The sequence below is a fragment of the Patiria miniata genome, unplaced genomic scaffold (assembly GCF_015706575.1).
Source record: "Patiria miniata isolate m_02_andy unplaced genomic scaffold, ASM1570657v1 HiC_scaffold_2, whole genome shotgun sequence".
Taxonomy (NCBI): domain Eukaryota; kingdom Metazoa; phylum Echinodermata; class Asteroidea; order Valvatida; family Asterinidae; genus Patiria; species Patiria miniata.
In genome coordinates, this window is record NW_024037058.1 from 380,994 (window position 1) to 400,017 (window position 19,024).

Below are 19,024 nucleotides of genomic sequence, written 5' to 3' on the forward strand. Positions count from 1 at the left end.
CCTTTAAGAAACGGCGAACGGTACAAACTGCGAGCCGGCAAAAACGATTTCACCGTGCGCGGAGGCGACATTGGGGCCGTATGCTGTTATAGTTAGTTACCCAGACCTCATACTAGGGCGGGCGGGCACGCCTTCGGCATTCATGTGCGTCAATCGGTCGGGGGGGAGGGGGTCGAGACGGGAAAGGACATGTCTCCCCCCCCCCCCCTCCTTTTTTTAATGCCACCGGGTTTTCATATCGTTTGTGTCCCCCCCCCCCCCCCCCCCCACACACACACACACTTTTTTCGTCCCCGAATAAATTAGCCAACAGTTTGATTTTATACATAGCTCAGGATATGTGTAGCTGATTCAATGACTCTCAACTCGAAAACGATATGTAATTAATGATGATCTTTTGCTAAAAAAGGCCGCAACGCTTCTCAAACTGAGAGGGGGGCAACACCAAAAAGGGGCACTTCCTCAGAAAAATCCGTGGGCACCCTCCGTCGGTACGGTGTGAAAGTGGAGGAAAAGAATATATATGGTCCCGTTCATTTCGCTATATTAATATGACGAGGAATGAAATAATCATGTTGTCCATCTTGCTCTTTGTCTTTCCTGGTCCTAGCTCCATATGTAGCTACAGGCCATATTGCGAGCGATAGGGGCACTGTTGCTTTTTAATGGTCATTTATGTGACCATTTTATTCGCGTGACTAGTTTTTCATCTTGGGGGCACAATTGATTTAAGTTGCGAGCGGGGCACTATCTTTCGAGGCGCAACTTCCATCTTGAGAAGTTGCACAAAAAAGCGAGAGGGGTACTTGTGTGTTTGAGGTGCAGTTTTGCGTTTATACAAGAGAGGAGACAATTTTATGTGTAGCGCGGTCATATGCTTTCATACGTTTGCGTTTGAGGGGGCAGTTTTGTTTTCATCTCGAGGCACATGATTAATAACCACGAGAGGGGCACTATTATTGGCCTGGAAAAATCCCCCCGGTTCCGCCGCCCCTACCCACGCTGTTAAGTTATAGGCTTTGCGCTACGCGCTCGCAATACTTTAAATCACATTATGTCCTCCCCCCCCCCCCCCCCTTGGGCGCCACATTTCACGCCCCTTCCCCCCCCCCTTGGAAAATCCTTGATCCGCCCCTGATTATTTTCTTACAGAAATATCAAACTGTATGATACAATCATGCAGGAAATTCCTCCCTGGCCACCCCCCCCCCCCCCCCCCCCCCCGACTCGGTGACAATGGCTCCAATTAATACGTCAGGGCATCTAGTCAGGGAACCAGACTGCGTGCAACAATGGCGACTTCGGTAGCTTCTGCGCATTCGGCAGGAGGTTTGTCTTTTTATGTTATTGAAAAAAATCATGATATTGGTGTATATTATTTGATTTTATTATATCAATGCATAGTAAAACCTCTTTCAAGTCTTATATCATGAAGGTTCTGTAAATAAGGCAAGAAAAAGGCAAGAAGAGAGACGATAGATGTGTGTCCCAAGGCCAGGATTGCCGTTCCATGGCTCTACTGAGTGGAGCGTTGAATTGATTGCAGGTCAACTCGCCCCCTGGCCGACTCGCCTCTTACCGACTCGCCCCTTACCGACTCGCCCCCTGACCGACTCGCCCCCTGACCGACTCGACCCTTACAAGCTCGCCCCCTGGCTGACTCGCCCCCTAGCTGACTCGCCCCCTCGCCAACTCGCCTCCAAGCCGACTCGCCCCCTGACCGACTCGCCCCCTGACCGACTCGCCCCCTGACCGACTCGCCCCCTGGAAAATGATGCACCGTACGGGGACATCGTAAAAAAAAAAATAATAAAGACAGTGGAGGGAAAGACAGATGGTCCAGCAAATCAGCTTCGTTATCTGAGTTTATTGCCCAATTCAAAATTTGGTTCTGAAAGTTCCATTTCTGAGCCTCTTTTATAACTTTTTCAAAACCGTTCGGTATGTTTGATAAGAACACCACTAAACCAAAAAAATGAAAAACATTTTTTTGATTTTTCAAATATACATTATTTTTTCCGAAAAATATTTTTAATGAAACTGAGGACCCAGAGTCGAGATTTACAATTATAACGTTATGTCATTGACAAACGGTGAACGCGGGTATACCTGCCGCGCGCCGGGTACCTGTAGCTGTTGCGCGCCGGCACCCACCGGTACCTGCCGTGCCCGCCGGCAGTCACCGTGAACGCTACTACGCGCACATGGCCAACGGGCCCTATGCCACGGGCACTCCGCGAAAAATCACGCTGCGCTATATCGGTAAAGTTGTGCTAAGGTGTTTCCAACCCAAATTCTTAATAAAAGGATCAATAGTTTTTTGCATTGGTATCGGAAATCCTTCAAACTTGCGTTTGAGTAATTTGGCTCCATTAAGTTTCACGTTGCGACTGGGCAATGTGCTCCACTGTCTTTATTTTTATTTCACGAAGTCCCCGTACGGTGCATAATTTTCAAGGGGGCGAGTCGGTCAGGGGGCGAGTCGGTCAGGGGGCGAGTCGGTCAGGGGGCGAGTCGGCTAGGAGGCGAGTTGGCAAGGGGGCGAGTCGGCTAGGGGGCGAGTCGGCCAGGGGGCGAGCTTGTAAGGGGTGAGTCGGTCAGGGGGCGAGTCGGTCAGGGGGCGACTCGGTAAGGGGCGAGTCGGTAAGGGGCGAGTCGGCCAGGGGGCGAGTTGACCTGACACCGTTGAATTACAGGTACCCCTCCATACAAACGCTCCACCGATTTGCCATACTTTGGTGACACTGCGCAATAGTCGTAGCCTTGTTGCCATTTTGTGATTGGACGATGAACGACATTCGTTTGATGGTGTCTTCATATCTCCAGTGCATGGTAGCTATGCTGCAAGCGTGGTTGCACGCACCTGGGATCCGCACTCGGGTATACCATACAATACAATCATTTTAGTGACGGTCTGTTATCATAAATGAACATCATAAAAAAAAAAAGAATTTCAATAGAAATAGAAATGCATGAAAGTGAATACGGAATTGAAGTGTTAACTAATTAGTTCTTCCGGTCGCATCATCAGTCCTTTTAGATATTATAGGGAGGTATTTTTTAAAAACTTCTTAACTATTTTCAAATTAAAACAATGATTGAAAAGAAAAGCAGGGATCAATTTAATACGCATAATATGCACATAAAATTAAGAAATTTACATTCGTAAAAATATTTTTTTTTCAAAGAAAGCACGAGTAAAGATGAATAAAATAAGTTGTTTTTAAAGAGAGAAGTAATTCTTCCATTCTCAAAGTTTACGCACAGAATTAATGTCCAACGAATCATTGCAGATATCTTGCAATGTTCATTTAAATATCGAGATATATACACAGTAGGGTTTTGTGAAATGATTAAAAGTTTTTCCTTTCCCCCTTTCTGTATCATTATGTGAACGAAATGTGTCACAGAAAAACCTGGTCTTGTACATGCGGCGCCCGTACGTGTACATGTACATGGTACCGTACGCCGTACTTGCGTTCATGTGCATCAACGTCGTTATTATTGTCCAATCACAAAATGGCAACAAGGCTACGACTATTGCGCAGTTTTGTGACACCGTCACAGTAGCATAGTCACAAACCCACGCGAGGACAAAAAGACCCAAAAAAAAAAACGGTAAAGAGAATACAAATGAGAGAGACAGTTATCCTGGATTGATCTATACATTCTTGACATTCCATGAGACCCCTTATATTGTTCCCAAACAGCGAAAAATTTGAAAAAAAAAAACAGCAAAATAGTCTGAAAACTTACAGCTCAATGTGTTTGCAGGGAGGCTCAGTTCTTGAATCGACTTGTCGAATGAGGGCGTCTGACGTGACGTCACCGTCGTTGCTCGATTGAAGAAAAACAAGTCGCGCTTTATCCACGACTGTTTTGTGTAATGATACGTGCTCCTTGGGTGTGTTCAAAGCCCATACTGTCGTACGGCGCAGCGCGGATCGGAGCACGTATTATTACACGAAACAGTCGTTGATAAAGCGCGACTTGTTTTTCTTCAATCGAGCAACGACGGTGACGTCACGTCAGACGCCCTCATTCGACAAGTGGATTCAAGAACTGAGCCTCCCTGCAAACACATTGAGCTGTAAGTTTTCAGACTATTTTGCTGTTTTTTTTCAAATTTTTCGCTGTTTGGGAACAATATAAGGGGTCTCATGGAATGTCAAGAATGTATAGATCAATCCAGGATAACTGTCTCTCTCATTTGTATTCTCTTTACCGTTTTTTGGGGGGTCTTTTTGTCCTCGCGTGGGTTTGTGACTATGCTACTGTGACGGTGTCACCAAAGTATGGCAAATCGGTGGAGCGTTTGTATGGAGGGGTACCCGTAATTCAACATTCCACTCAGTAGAGCTAGATTGTCGTACGTGTAGGCCTACAGTTCATGCCATGCCTCGTTATGTCGTTAATCAGTTAATATAGCACACGTACACGTGTGATGACGGAAATGGGTCAACTCGTACCCGAGTCAACTCGTACCCGAGTCAACTCGTACCCGAGTCAACTCGTACCCCAAAATTGATACCCCAGTCAAGTCGTACCCGAGTAAGGTCGTACCCGAGTCAAGTCATACCCCAGTCAACTCGTACCCGAGTTAAGTCGTACCCGAGTTGACTCGTACCCGAGTCAACTCGTACCCGCAGCTCAAAATAGTTGCCTATTTTCGAAAAGAAAATCAGTGAAACGAACGGAAGATCGGAGGGATATGGTGGTCGTACCGTGCACGGTGACATCGTTTTTGCCTGGCCTGTGCGCGCACTTGCCGGTCAACGTGGTCTTACCGTGCACAGTGACATCGTTTTTTGCCGGGCCTGTGCGCGCACTCATCAGCCAACGGGGTCGTACCGTGCACGGTGATATCGTTTTTGCCGAGCCTGTGCACAGTTAGCCCGACTGCGTCTGGCCGTACAGTACTATCGCAAGCTCTGTAGTACGGCCAGACGCCAAATGCTTCCACAGAGACTGAATTTTTTGGGCCGCTGATGTAGCGATTTTGCTACAGATTTCGATCGAGATTATCTTTTCATCCAGGACACAAATTTCCAAAGTTAAGGTTCTTAGTCGTAGAGCAACTCATACCTTTTCGAAAAAACGTTCTTTGGTCTCAATATTTTCATCCATCTGGCCAAAAAACGACTTTCAGTCGCCATCTTCCACAAATATCGTCCCGAAAATGCTCCCCATGCGATTTCAAAATGGCGGCTGCGCTGTAATGTATGCATTATGCGAGCACGCTTGGGCAAGATAATGAATATACATTATTTAGATCATGACCTCGTGTTTGTATGGCCAGCCGCGCCGAGTGTCCGACAAACGTCATAAACTATGATGCATATTCATTATCTTGCCCGAGCGCGCTCGCATAATGCATACATTACAGCGCGGCCGCCATTTTGAAATCGCATGGGGGAGCATTTTCGGGACGATATTTGTGGAAGATGACGACTGAAAGTCGTCTTTTGGCCAGATGGATGAAAATATTGAGACCAAAGAACGTTTTTTCGAAAAGGTATGAGTTGCTTTACGACTAAGAACCTTAACTTTGGAAATTTGTGTCCTGGATGAAAAGATAATCTCGATCAAAATCTGTAGCAAAATCGCTACATCAGCGGCCAAAAAAATTCAGTCTCTGTGGAAGCATTGGGCGTCTGGCCGTACTACAGAGCTTGCGATAGTACTGTACGGCCAGACGCAGTCGGGCTAGTGCACAGTGACATCGTTTTTGCCGGGCCTGTGTGCGCTCTCATCGGCCAACGTGGTCGTACCGTGCACGGTGATATCGTTTTTGCCGGGCCTGTGCGCGCTCTCATCGGCCAACGTTGTCGTACCATGCACGGTGATATTTGTGCCATGTGCAGTTATTATTCAATAAATGATGCCAAAAATGGAGTGAGTGAACGTTGAAAAATATTACTTTTACATTACAAAATTCATTTTTTAATAGCGACTTTTTAAATACTAAATTCGTAAAAAGAAAACTATGCCCTTGAAACACGTTCGGTTCGACCGAACAAAAGAGACGTAAAAGTTCGCACAGTCACTCCGCAATCTCAGTGATCCAGGGTCTCTGAAAAAAGAAAAGAAATAACATCATTTCTAAGAGAAAATACTACACAAATTTTAAAATAACACATCTGATGATCTGGATGAAAAGTGAAATTTACCGTTTATCAGCGAGGGCTCCGTCGACTCGCAAGTACTGATACCACACTGATGCCGTTTTGAAAATGTTCTCCGCGCGGTACCCGTCGCGATGAAGCCCTTGCCGATGAACGGTACATTTTCCCTTTTCATCCAGATTGTGAGCAACATTTGATACCACCGCCTTCAACTAATCCTTGAACTTTATTTGTATTTCTGGCGGCGTAACTACTATTTCTCAGTTGCCGTTTTAGAGGGTAAAATCGGGAGTTTTTGTTAACCATCCATCCGTACTTCCAAACTAAAAAAGGAGGGGAGTACGAGTTGACCTGGGTGCGAGTTGACTCAGGTACGAGTTGGCTCGGGTACGAGTTGACTCGGGTACGAGTTAACTCGGGTACGAGTTGACCCAAAATCGTGATGACGGTCTGTGTACAGTCGGTAACCGATCACTTCGGCACCTTGCCAACTCGGCATCATGGAGAAAGGAGGGAGCCAAATCTACCTAGGTAAAAGTGTCCCCCCGGACACATTTACCGGGAAGTAAATTGCAGAATACCCCGCCACTCGGGAATACACCCCTAAAATCTCCGGCTACGAGTACGAGGTTGGAATGGAAAAGAAACAATTCAAGTCCATGCCAGCTACGCGGATACTGAGTTGGGGTCCATTATTTGAGCATGAAGCAACACAAAAAGAATGGGAGTTGCTGAAAAAAATTCTAAGTCCAAACCAACCACCCTAGCACTTGATCAACTTTGCACCTTCACAATACAACCAGTTTTGCTTTATTTCGCAAAATTATTGCACTATTTCACAAAATTACTGCATACAAGCCTATTTCACCAAACTATATTTCGCAAACCAGCTCCTTTTATTAAATAATAATTAATCTCGCGGGAAAGACCATCACCAATTTTTCCCTTCAGTGACCTATCAGCCATCAGAATGTCCTAAAAAGTCAAATTTAGCAGGGAAAATATTGAAGTATTTACTGAGAAACACTTACAGAAAGTTTCAGACCAGTCTCATACTGGGTTGGTGCATAGGGTGACAAGTGATGGCCAGATATGGGAATCTTTCCATATCGAGAATCAAAAGTATTGCCTTCGTTATCTTCGAAAGTTAAAAGTGTAGTGCTTGACGAGAATGTCGCACTTTGCCGCTGACCAATAAGGCGCAGCGTGTTTTCGCGTGGGGCAGACCAGGCTATTGTACACACAATCACTGGTCAACGTGACCATCTGTTGAACAGTTAAATCACTTGTGCCGCCGCGGCGTAGCCTGCATGTGATTGCTAAAGCAGTTTTTTTTTTTTTTCAGATTAGCTAATGTTTGTTGTATTTTGAAATGCACTTTCAAAGAAAATGTGACTTTCCTACCTCTTTTTGCCGTCAGAGACGTGAGACCTGTACGTTGTAGTTCTCCCAGTACGCATGAAAACCCGACACAATGAAAGCCTGATGCTGATTGGCTGATAGAAAAACCTAGAAAAAGTTTTTGTTATCATCCAATCAGCATCGAGCTTTTAATTCGGGCGATTCACAATGCAGTGCGCCACCAAGAGTTTGCCACGGAGAAATAATTTTTCCTAGTGCATTGGTCGAAAAATTCGCAACGCGGGACATTTGAAATTGTTAGTTTTTCCGGCCAGAAAGTTCATAAGCATATGATTCAAGTATCTGTTTGCCCTTTTCTTTTTGTTTTATCAATATGGAGTTTTTTGTAAGGCGGCAGAATGCTTTGCCCCAATCTTTAACAAATTAGCTCAAGTTTTCTACTGACACTCGTTCAAATGGGCCATGTTTTGTCGACCGTAAACTTGAAAAACAAACTGTCCGTGGCAAACTCTTGGTGGTGCACTGCATTGTGAATCGCCCGAATTGCATCTAGCTGTTATTGCATCTAGCTTTCAAAGTTGCCATCTTGAGCCTGTTTTCTGGTTGTTGTCGTTGTCTTTTCCCCCATAATTTCCCTCAAAGTCCTGCCCTCTTCACACGAAATTAAACCTGTCAATATTCAAGAAGGTGTCATTACCAGCTGTTCATATGTGTCAAGAAATATCAAAATGTCACTTTTGAGTGTCATTTAGTTTGCTCTATATAGGAACGGAGTCCTAAAGATAGGATTACTCCAGCCCACCTTTCAGCCATCAGAAAGCGATAACATGTCCTAAAAAGTCAAATTTAGCAGGGAAAATATTGAAGCATTTGATTTACTGAGAAAACCTTAGAACTGTTTACAGACCAGTATCATACTAGTAGGGTTTGTGCACAGGGTGTCAAGTGATGTCCAGGTATGGAACTCTTTCCCCTACTCCTTTTCACTGAATTTTGCTTTATATGTGAATCTTTAGGGTTTAAGTAAGTAAGAGGACTAACAGGTTGGCTTGAAATTTCCATCGGCTCATGACTTGGGGACATTCAGCAGTAGGAAGATCTCCCCGTGTCATGAACCTCCCTAGTCCAAAAATTTGCTACTCTCAATAGTGGTGTATGAGAGTCCCAAACTTGCAAAACATGCAATTTAAGAAAATAGATTGTGAAAAATATTGAAGAAAAGTCTCCTTTAAAAATTGACTTGAGTCTTCCAACTGGGTTGGTGAAATACTGAGGACCTTTTTTTGGCCACATCAAAAACTTTCGAGAAATTTGCTGGCTTAAGAGTGAGTAAAATTAGCCAGATTTTGTTTTGCGTATTTTGAGCACACATGGTCCAACACTGGAGCCTCCCCATGTCATGAACCTAAAATGGTTAACAGTGCACTTGAAAAGAAAATTAGACGTGTGGACATCATAACATCCTCCATGATGTCATTGTCATCTACTAAACTAACAAAAAATACTTCTGTCTTTTCTTTTTAAACTAGAGGGCCTAGATGCTGAAAAAAACAGATTCCAAGTGGAGCTTGAGTTCGTCCAGTGTCTTGCTAATCCACATTATTTGAATTGTAAGTATTCCAGACCATAACGTTCAGACTGTTTGACTGTTGACCAACTTGACTGGCAACTTCTTGTCAGTCAGTCAGTCACTGTACACCTTTCAACCTTTGGCAGGACATCCATCGATACAAGTTGACGTTTTGACACGCAGACCAATCAAGCCTCAAGTCAACATCAACTCTGCTAAAACTGACCAGGTCACTTTTCCCGAGACGATAAGTCCAGTGCGGACAGTGCGAGTCGGTAAAAGCTGCTCGGGAAAGCGTACATCCGGCGTACATCATGCATACAGAGACCGCACGAACCAGCACGTGCAGTGGCCGAATATTTTGTAGAAACACGCTGCTGTGTATCACCAAGTCCGAGCAGTAAAATCTCGTTAAAAATATATTTCAACGGAGAAATACATACACAGAGAAGAGAGATCACGTTCTGAGAATTAATTTGCAGAAATTCTCTTTCACCAACGATGTATGTTAGGTATTTTCTCGGATCCAAATTCGTCCTGTTACGCTACTGTAAAGTTATGCACGGTACATCATGGTCCGGTACCGTACGTAGGCCGTAGTCTCTGGTTCCGGTCCCACATCATAGCCTTGATTCTGTTAGCATGTAATGGGAACCAACGAATACCGAAAATATAATAAATAAAATAGAAATATAGGCTTTTTCGTCAAGATTTAGCGTGTCAAGATGAAATAATATCATGTTAACGATTATGTTGTGCATGCAAATGGCGTGTGTAATATTACTGTGCGTATCGGCGGCTGAAAATGTGATCGGCAATTTGTTTTCTGTGTACGGTGAGTCATTATACTGATACTCTGACACTGACAGCTCGGTTACTTCTCCCACGCGGTCAGGGTAAAATTTCCTGTGTCGAAAGTCCAAGTGCGGACAGTGGTCATATTTGACCGTTTCTCATTTTACCATCGTCTCAGTAAAACCTTCCAAACAAAAAGTCCAGTGCGGACACGGCTTGTAACTGGTGACAGCATTTCCAGCCAGATTAAGTTTACACATTGGCTATGGGTGAATTGTAAAGTAATTGTCAACATGGCTGGTGCTGTGCAGACCGATGGTCATGGTAGACTTGGTCTGTTGTTCATGTTTGCTGTACAGTGCACAGCGGAACTGCAGACATACATATAGGATTTGGCTACTGCTGGATGCATCCAGTCAGATCAGATTACCAGATACAAGGGTCTGACACCACAGTTACCATCAACTGCATGTTTCATTTTTTGCCAAAACTGTTTGTTGTGGAAAACTATTGAGATGCATAAATTTTTGGAAATTTTCACCAGCCAAACAACCCCAGTATCACCGACCTGACAACATAAGAATGTCCATACTGGTACCTACAAGTTGTGCTTTTACATAGGTGCCTCTACAGCATCATTCATCAGTACGAATGGTACTGCAGAAATAAGTAAATCATATTAATAAATACCTTGGAGAGTTGATGGTTTCTGATTGGTCGAGACTCGATCACGTGGCCGGGCATTAACGGTGATAATGGACCGGCTTCAAAGAACAAGCGAATAAATGGCCCCTGAACCAGCATTGATGCAGCCCCGTTCAGCCCCATGCAAGCCAATGATTGGTCCAAATATAGTAACAGTCCTGCGGTAGCTTGTAACAATAGAGCACTGCACATGCGCTCAACCCCCATCGCGTGAGACTGACGCACGCGTACGCAACACAGTTGCTAGGGATGCGTGCGTGCACGCGCGTAAGGAAGTTTTGAAACGACATCGTGCAGCAGTGCAGTATATACTGAGGATGTTTACGACGAAAGCATAGATCTACAATTTATTTTCTTTGAACACTTCACTCACCGACATATTTACCTTTCCTAAACCAAGCATCTTTGTAATTCCGGACACAAGGAATGTGTAAACGAGATTTCAGCTTCCTCCATCAGGTAAAGATATGAAAACATTGTTGTAATTTGTTTCGCTACGGCAGCAGTTTCTGTTGAGTTTACGTCGTTATAGCTGTTAAACTAAAATATGGCCCATGAACATGAACACAAAAAAGTCTGGAAATATCGCCGAAAGAAAGTCACAAAATTGGAGCATTTTAACTGTTTATTTCGTTAAAAAGGTATTTATTAATGGGAATAACAGTGTGAGGATCCGGTCTTCACTGCGTGATAATGACCGGGTATGGGGGTGACCGCTGTTAATGGACCTCGACTTCGTCTCGGTCCATTAACAGCTGTCACCCCCACACCCGTTCATTATCACACAGTGAAGACCGGCTCCTCACACTGTTATTCCCTTAGTAAAGACCGGCTCAGCAAATCACTTTCCACTCTATAAAATAATTGATTAACCAAGCTCAGGCTGTTCACACCCCCTAGGCAACCACAGCCCCACCAAGCCAACTACTCGGCATCCAGTTGACCAGCAGTGGCAGACACACAAAGGTTCCATGAACCACAGAAATAGGAAGACATAATTGTCTCAACAGACGACTGTTGTGATGTAGTAAGGGAACTCGGAAAGAAATAGCGGCACAATTCTATTCTTATAAGTGCTTATTACGTTTTATATTGAAATTATTGACAAAGACCAATCCAATGATACTATATTGTTCTAAATAGCCAATGAGAAGACAGGAGTGTGGCCATACATATTTTGTGTTTTGTGTGCTTTAATATGACAACATTCTTATGTGACAACCTGTCTTTTCAGTCAAGCACACAGCAGTCAACTGTCGAGTTACCACAATGGTTCAGTTGTCTCAATAGTCAAAGTGGCTCAAGTATTTGATCTCTGTTACAAACCATGTTTTGTTTTTTATAGTACCATTTTTCTCTGCCCAAATTCCATCTGTGCCTGCCCCAAGTGGAACATACATGTTACACATTTAGGCACACGTTATAATAAGGGAATAACAGTGTGAGGAGCCGGTCTTCACTGTGTGATAATGAACGGGTGTGGGGGTGACAGCTGTTAATGGACCGAGACGAAGTCGAGGTCCATTAACAGCGGTCACCCCCACACCCGGTCATTAGACCGGATGTGAAGACCGGATACTCACGCAGTGAAGACCGGATACTCACACTGTTATTCCCATTAATAAATACCTTTTTAACGAAATAAACAGTTAAAATGCTCCAATTTTGTGACTTTCTTTCGGCGATATTTCTAGTTTTTTGTGTTCATGTTCATGGGCCATATTTTAGCTTAACAGCTATAACGACATAAACTCAACAGAAACTGCTGCCGTAGCGAAACAAATTACAACAATGTTTTCATATCTTTACCTGATGGAGGAAGCTGAAATCTCGTTTACACATTCCTTGTGTCCAGAATTACAAAGATGCTTGGTTTAGGAAAGGTAAATATGTCGGTGAGTGAAGTGTTCAAAGAAAATAAATCGTAGATCTACGCTTTCGTCGTAAACATCCTCAGTATATACTGCACTGCTGTACGATGTCGTTTCAAAACTTCCTTACGCGCGCGCACGCGCGCATCCCTAGCAACTGTGTTGCGTACGCGTGAGTCAGTCTCACGCGATGGGGGTTGAGCGCATGTGCATTGCTCTATTGTTACAAGCTACCGCAGGACTGTTACTATATTTTGACCAATCATTGGCTTGCATGGGGCTGAACGGGGCTTGATCAATGCTGGTTCAGGGGCCATTTATTCGCTTGATCTTTGAAGCCGGTCCATTATCTCGACCAATCAGAAACCATCAACTCTCCAAGGTATTTATTAATATGTATTACTACACCTCATAAATGTTCATGATCAAATTGGAGCATGTTATTTGCTGTTTTCGCTGTCTGGGAAGTAAAAATGATACGCGCCCAGCAAACCATGCATGTACTACCACACCTACTTTGTATCTGTACTCTGTATGTAACCAACATTTTGTTTCCTTGCTTACAGTTATTGCACAACGTGGATATTTCAAAGATACCAAGTTTGTCAACTACCTGAAATATTTGCAGTACTGGAAAGAGCCCCAGTTTGCCAAATACCTCAAGTAAGTTTGTTTGTTTAAAATCCAAGGGTTCACTGGATTCATTGTTTCTTTCTGCATACCTTGATTGTCAGGGTTTTCATGGCTTGGTCTGTTACTCTTTCTCAACAAATGTTAACTCTTTGCACACAGCAATCCGTTATAGGCTGTAAATGGCACTGTCTATAGATAAGCCTATGTATCAGCTCCAGCATCAGTGTGTATTTTAAAGGCAATTAGTTCCTTACTCCATGAGTTAGGGGAGCTTTGAGGATATTCCCCTGGAAAATTGTTAGAATGAGGATGGTACTGACAAATCTCAAAGAAGCATTTAAACTGAGGGCCTAGGTGCTCCATTTTGTTGTGAGAATGAAGGGGAAATAGCCCCTAATGTAATACAAAGGCTTAGCATTGAGAGCCTGAACTGTGATGCAAAGTTGAAGTTTGTCTTGCAATGTTCTCGCACAGTTGGAAGATTCATACCTGCTTCTTTAAAGGTAGAGTACCGTAATTTTCGGAATATAAGCCGCGCGGCGTATAAGCCGCAGCATAAAAAAATCTGCAAATTAAGATTTGAAGTCGGCGTGTAAGCCGCACCGGCGTATAAGCCGCACCGACCGCAGCGGTTTCAATTTTGTAAGGCCTCCAAATGCTAGTCAAAATGCTCTGAACCATTTCCATTTATACTAAAAGGGCCACAAAAGTTATAAAATATCAAGTTATTTACAATCGATACTCATACAAACAAATGTGGAAATAAATTGATGATGAAAAATAAACACCGGGAATTGCTGCTGGCTGCCCCATCATGCCCGTCCTGGCCTGCGCCGCGCCGGCGAATGACAACATTTTCCCTCAGCACGTGAGAGAGTATGCAACCCACCGTGTGTTGTCTGGACTGGAGCGCTACGTACGTACAAATCTTGCTTTGTGGCAGCAGATGCTGATTTGTTTTGTCCTAAGAATAAACAGTTTCGTTTTTACCTCAAAACTTATCGATTTTGGGATTACCAACAAGTAGTAACGTTAAAAATTCAAGTTTCGATCGTAACTTTCTTCAAAAATAGTCAAAACGATGCTGACATTTTTATGGACGAATCCATTAATTTTGTAAGGGGTGATTTAGTCCCTGTTTTGAGTTTTACATCGCTTCTTGAATACATTTCAAGAAAAAGAATTATATTGTGACATTGAACAACTGATTATCGAATATAGAAATGTTTCGAACACCATAAAAAGTATTGGTCGTCTTTTTTTCTTTTTTTAAACAGCAGAAATATTGGTAATTATTGTTCCCAAGAAAGTACACCCCTTTATTACCACAAATGGTGTGGTCCGCTAGGGGAAATCATGCTGCATGGCAGCACTCGTACTATCATGTACGGCTTGTCGCATAGCGTCGATCGGAGACAGCTTTCACCGTACTTTTCACCGCTCGGTACCTTTACGTGGGACGTGGTTTTGGTTTGTTAATGACTTTCTTAATTGATAATTCATTTCAGCAACAGATCTCTTCTTATACCAGTACATTAAATACACATGTGAATCTCATTTTTATTCTTCAAGGCTCTGCGTATAAGCCGCCCTGTGTATAAGCCGCAGTAAACATTTTCATGGGTAAAATCAACGTATAAGCCGCGGCTTATATTCTGAAAATTACGGTATATCATTTGTCATTTGTGCGTTTTTTTCGTTTGAAGCAACAAAAGTACTCAAAATAAAGAAGGGCACTTGACAGCTAACCTGATGAAGTTTTAGCTCAATGAATGCACATATATTCCAAGAAAACAATATTCTAGGATCACGATTTCAATTCAAAAGTTGCCAAGTCATGTTTTGATCATGAATTGTGCCCGAAATCAGCGTCGGGACACGTTCTCATTCAGCCGATCAGCAATTGCAGCTACGCAATGTCACGCACTGAACAAATGAATAATAGCAACTGCATGCACATGTGCATCGTGTCAACGCTTTGCGCATAACGGACTACTAACAGAAATTTCCTTTGGAAGTGAACTTCTTTTATTGTTTTCTTGAAAATGACAGCATGCCAGAAAGAATCATTTCCCAGGGAGTTTAGTGCCATTACTATTTTCAAACCAAGTATGCTATTCAACAATAATGTTGTCAGTGACTTTTTGGATAGCTGCACATAACATACTCTACCTTTAAAAATGAAAAGTCATCCAAGGTTTGGGCATCACTTGATTGTATCGTTTAAGTCGTAGATGGTTTTAAATGTGTGAGTCTGAATTCGCCTGATCTACTTTTGATATATAAACCCAAATACAAATATGACACACAATGAATTCAATACAATATGTAACAAAAATTGCTTATAGATATTCCCCTGACTGTTCTTTTAGTCTATTTTTCACTGGCTTTTCACAACATTACCATTCACTGTTACAGTTCCCAAGGCTAGTACCATATTATATTTATCAAACTTTTTCCCTTGCCTTGCCTCTCTGTGGCACTCCCTCTTTGAATCTTGCTTCCTTTCTGCCTATAATGTTTCACAATTACCTACTTTCACAGTGACTTCTTCCATTCTTTTCTGTACTTTCTAGTTTGAAACCCATACCTTTGAGAGGCCCTGGACTTGTGTTAGGGCAACTTCCATAAAAACATAATGTGCTTATGTAGATGTCAAGACTGATGTGATATATACATATACATGTACATGTAAAGAGCTGTGTATGCTCTTTCTAGTAAATGCATTTGAAAAACGTATCAGTGAAAAGTGTCCTCAAGACCAATTTTTTTGATTTTGTTGCAAGTAGTTAGATGGATTCAGGTCTATGTAGACTAATTCGGTGATGGCCATTATCTGTGGTGGCACCAGGGCCGTGGGAGTCGTGTCTCCGGTAGTGCGCATGCACCCCGGTCTCCTTCGACCAATAGGTCTCTCTCAAAGGCAGCCATCTCTGTAGGAGAACTGCAACTGCGTATTTTACACAATCAAACACGCGCGCTTGTTGTCGAAATGTGAGTACGAAGTACAACTCAGCCGATGCGCGTTATGCAAGTTGACGCTCAAAGTGCTGATGCACGTGGCTGGTCTGTAGGAAATGACGTCATTTGAGAGAGACCTATAGGGTTGCCAAAATGCATGCTCATCTTGTCTTTAAGAACATGTGCGGTGTATGCGTGTGCAACGTACCACTGCAGTAACAGCTTTAATTTTGTTCGGCGAATTAAACTTCAGACCACTGATTATCCTAGACATGGAGCTTGATGACCGTTAAAAAAACATAGGATTGTAAGGGCGTCAGTGCATGGGCTCCGTGCACAAGTACCCCCTCAGCGGCAAGAAGGAGAGAGTTGGGGGAGACCACTGCGAGAGACATTGTATTGCTGACATTGACAACACCTGATGCTCACGCGAAAACACCATGGCTTATGTGCACATTCATTTTAATAAAAATTGTTGGTACCTTGCGCGAACCACTACGCACATATGGTACATGTATGTCCAATCCACTGGGCTCTCAAAAGTACAAGTGTTGGATTTAGTTGGATCCAGGATGCTTCCTTGGAAAACAACATTGGGAAATTGGGTTTGTTGAGTTGATTGACTTCACAAATAATGTGCCTTTTCTCATTACAATTGACAGATACCCCCAGTGTCTTCACTTTCTTGAATTGCTGCAATATGAACATTTTCGCAAGGAGCTGGCCAACGCCCAATGTGCACAGTTTATTGATGACCAGCAACTATTGCACTGGCAACACTACACCAGGAAACGCATGCGACTGCAGCAGGCTGCAGCTGAACAGTTTCAACAGCAACAGCAGCAACAAAAGCAGCAGCAGATACAGCAACATTCAAGACAGCCACAGCAGCAGCAGCAGCAACAGCAGCAACAACAAGATCAGAAACCACTACAGCTGGTCCAACAGAATCAGCAGAATCAGAAATGAAGAATTCAGTTCGGACGCATGGTTTCTGTTGCCTGAGGTTTCAAAGACAGGATCGTGGTCATCGGTGAAGCTAAGCCTGACACAGACGGGATGCGGATGTGTCTCAGAATTGACCATGAAATCTGCTGCTTCTTATGGGAATAAGGAGAACACCGCTATACCAAACACCACTATACCGAACATTCGTCTATACCCAACATCACCCTTGGCTCCCGAGCAATTGTTGTTCGAAAATGTCAAGTGCTAAAACCTCAAATCTATGGTGTAAATCAAGGACTGTTTGGGCCATTTTCAATTCCCAAACGTCAAACGGCCAGTGCTTACATCAGGCTTTATGTTGAAGAGTGACAGGTGGCTATTATTTCTCCAAGGAATAGAAGGAAAAAGCCACCAAAACCCTCCTGTAGGTTTAAGTTGAATTGTGGACAAGATTCGCGACTCCCCGTACGGAATGAGAAATGCCACTACACACTACAACAATTGTCAAAAGAGGGCGCCGTTGATGTGTAAAAACATCAAGCCATCAAGCCTCAACCATCAGAGCACCGGCAGCTTAAAATCGCTATACCGAACGATGGCTATTATGAACAATTTCTGTGGATCCCGCGATGTTCGTTAGCCGCGGTCCACTGTACTGATACTTTACTTTCCACCAACATGTAAAAATCCAAGATATTAAAGTCATAAATTCTGTATTGGATTTGCATATCATTGGAGAGAGAAGAAAAAGAGCTTGCTTATATTTTACTCCGCTTGCTGCAGGAAATCTGACAAAACTGAAGTTCAACAGAATCTGTTTCAAGAGAGTAATTGCCAGTAATACTTTGCATATTTGCACACACTTGCACAGCAAATAAGATGGTCTTGAGTTGTCTGATCATGCCAAACAGTTGCTCCATTTTGTTCATTGTATAAACAGGTATCATACCTTCAGTATTGACATTTTGTTAGAACTGCCCATTCCAAGCTCAAATGTGTCTCATTATTTGCTCATTTTTCACAGAACTATTCCATGAATATTTTAGTCGTTAACTAGAAGTAGAACTTCTATCTGCAGTTTGTAATTCCCAGAGGATAGTCAAGGCAAATCCTAGGATGATAATAATCTGCATTAAGGAGTACATGTGTAGGCAATGATTCATGTGGTTGGAAAGTCTTCTGTACCTGATTTCATGAAACTCATTTCAATTTACAATGCATCACATGCCGACCAGCGTTGGTAAAATACCAGTTTTCTTGAAAATGTCAGCACACCAGGAGCCACGATTTTACAGGGTGCTTTAGACTGTCATTCCCTATAAAACATACAGTAAGATATTTTGTGATAATTTTGTTTTTTGATGTTGAAAATGTTGTATCTTCCCTTAAACCTACCGGTAATGATTGTTGAATTGCAAAAAAAAGTTGAAATTTGTAAAGTCATTTGTAAACGTGGGCCATTTTTTTTCTTGTGGAATGCGTTTCTTTCATCCCTGTTTGTCTTCCTGTCTTCATTACAATCTTACAGTCTTTAGGCACTGCAAATAGAAATGATAGAGGGTTGTCTATGTTTACCTTGTAAACTTAAGATTTTTATCTCAACATAAACAACATTGCTAGTCTAATTTTCCTTTTTTTGAAATTGTACAAACTGTAATAATTGTAAAGACAAGTTGTGAACTTGTGCATTGTAATAAACTAATAATGGAATTGTTGCTTTCTATGACCCTGTGTGTGAAGTGAAAATTGTTCCAGGTAGAATGTCCAAATGTAACTGGATGCACTTTTGCCGAGGGGGGGGGGTACATAAACCTTAGGGAAACGTAAGACTTTATTTAAAGGGAGTGTACAACATTTGCTTTTGCTGCAATTTTCAGAAATAAATGGATTTGGAAGATTTAGTATGTTAAAGCAAATATTGTTAAAATGATTTGTTTTACGTTTGGGCTTGTAGATGCTAGAAAAACCAAGAAAATCATTCATGTTCTTGTAGTCTGACTCCCTGACCCCACTTAAGATGAAACGGAGAATTTATAGACTTTGGGGAATTGTAA

At 42.7% G+C, this 19,024-nt stretch overlaps 1 protein-coding gene across 1 annotated transcript; it reads left to right on the forward strand.

Moving 5' to 3' along the window:
* The first annotated feature begins 1,232 nt into the window (after nucleotides 1-1,232).
* LOC119726944 (mediator of RNA polymerase II transcription subunit 31-B-like) lies at nucleotides 1,233-18,696 on the forward strand. Its single transcript, XM_038198785.1, has 4 exons — nucleotides 1,233-1,329; nucleotides 9,017-9,097; nucleotides 12,995-13,091; nucleotides 16,685-18,696. The coding sequence occupies exons 1-4, from the start codon at nucleotides 1,293-1,295 to the stop codon at nucleotides 16,989-16,991; spliced, it is 522 nt and encodes a 173-aa protein (XP_038054713.1). The 5' UTR covers nucleotides 1,233-1,292; the 3' UTR covers nucleotides 16,992-18,696.
* The last annotated feature ends 328 nt before the right edge of the window (nucleotides 18,697-19,024 follow it).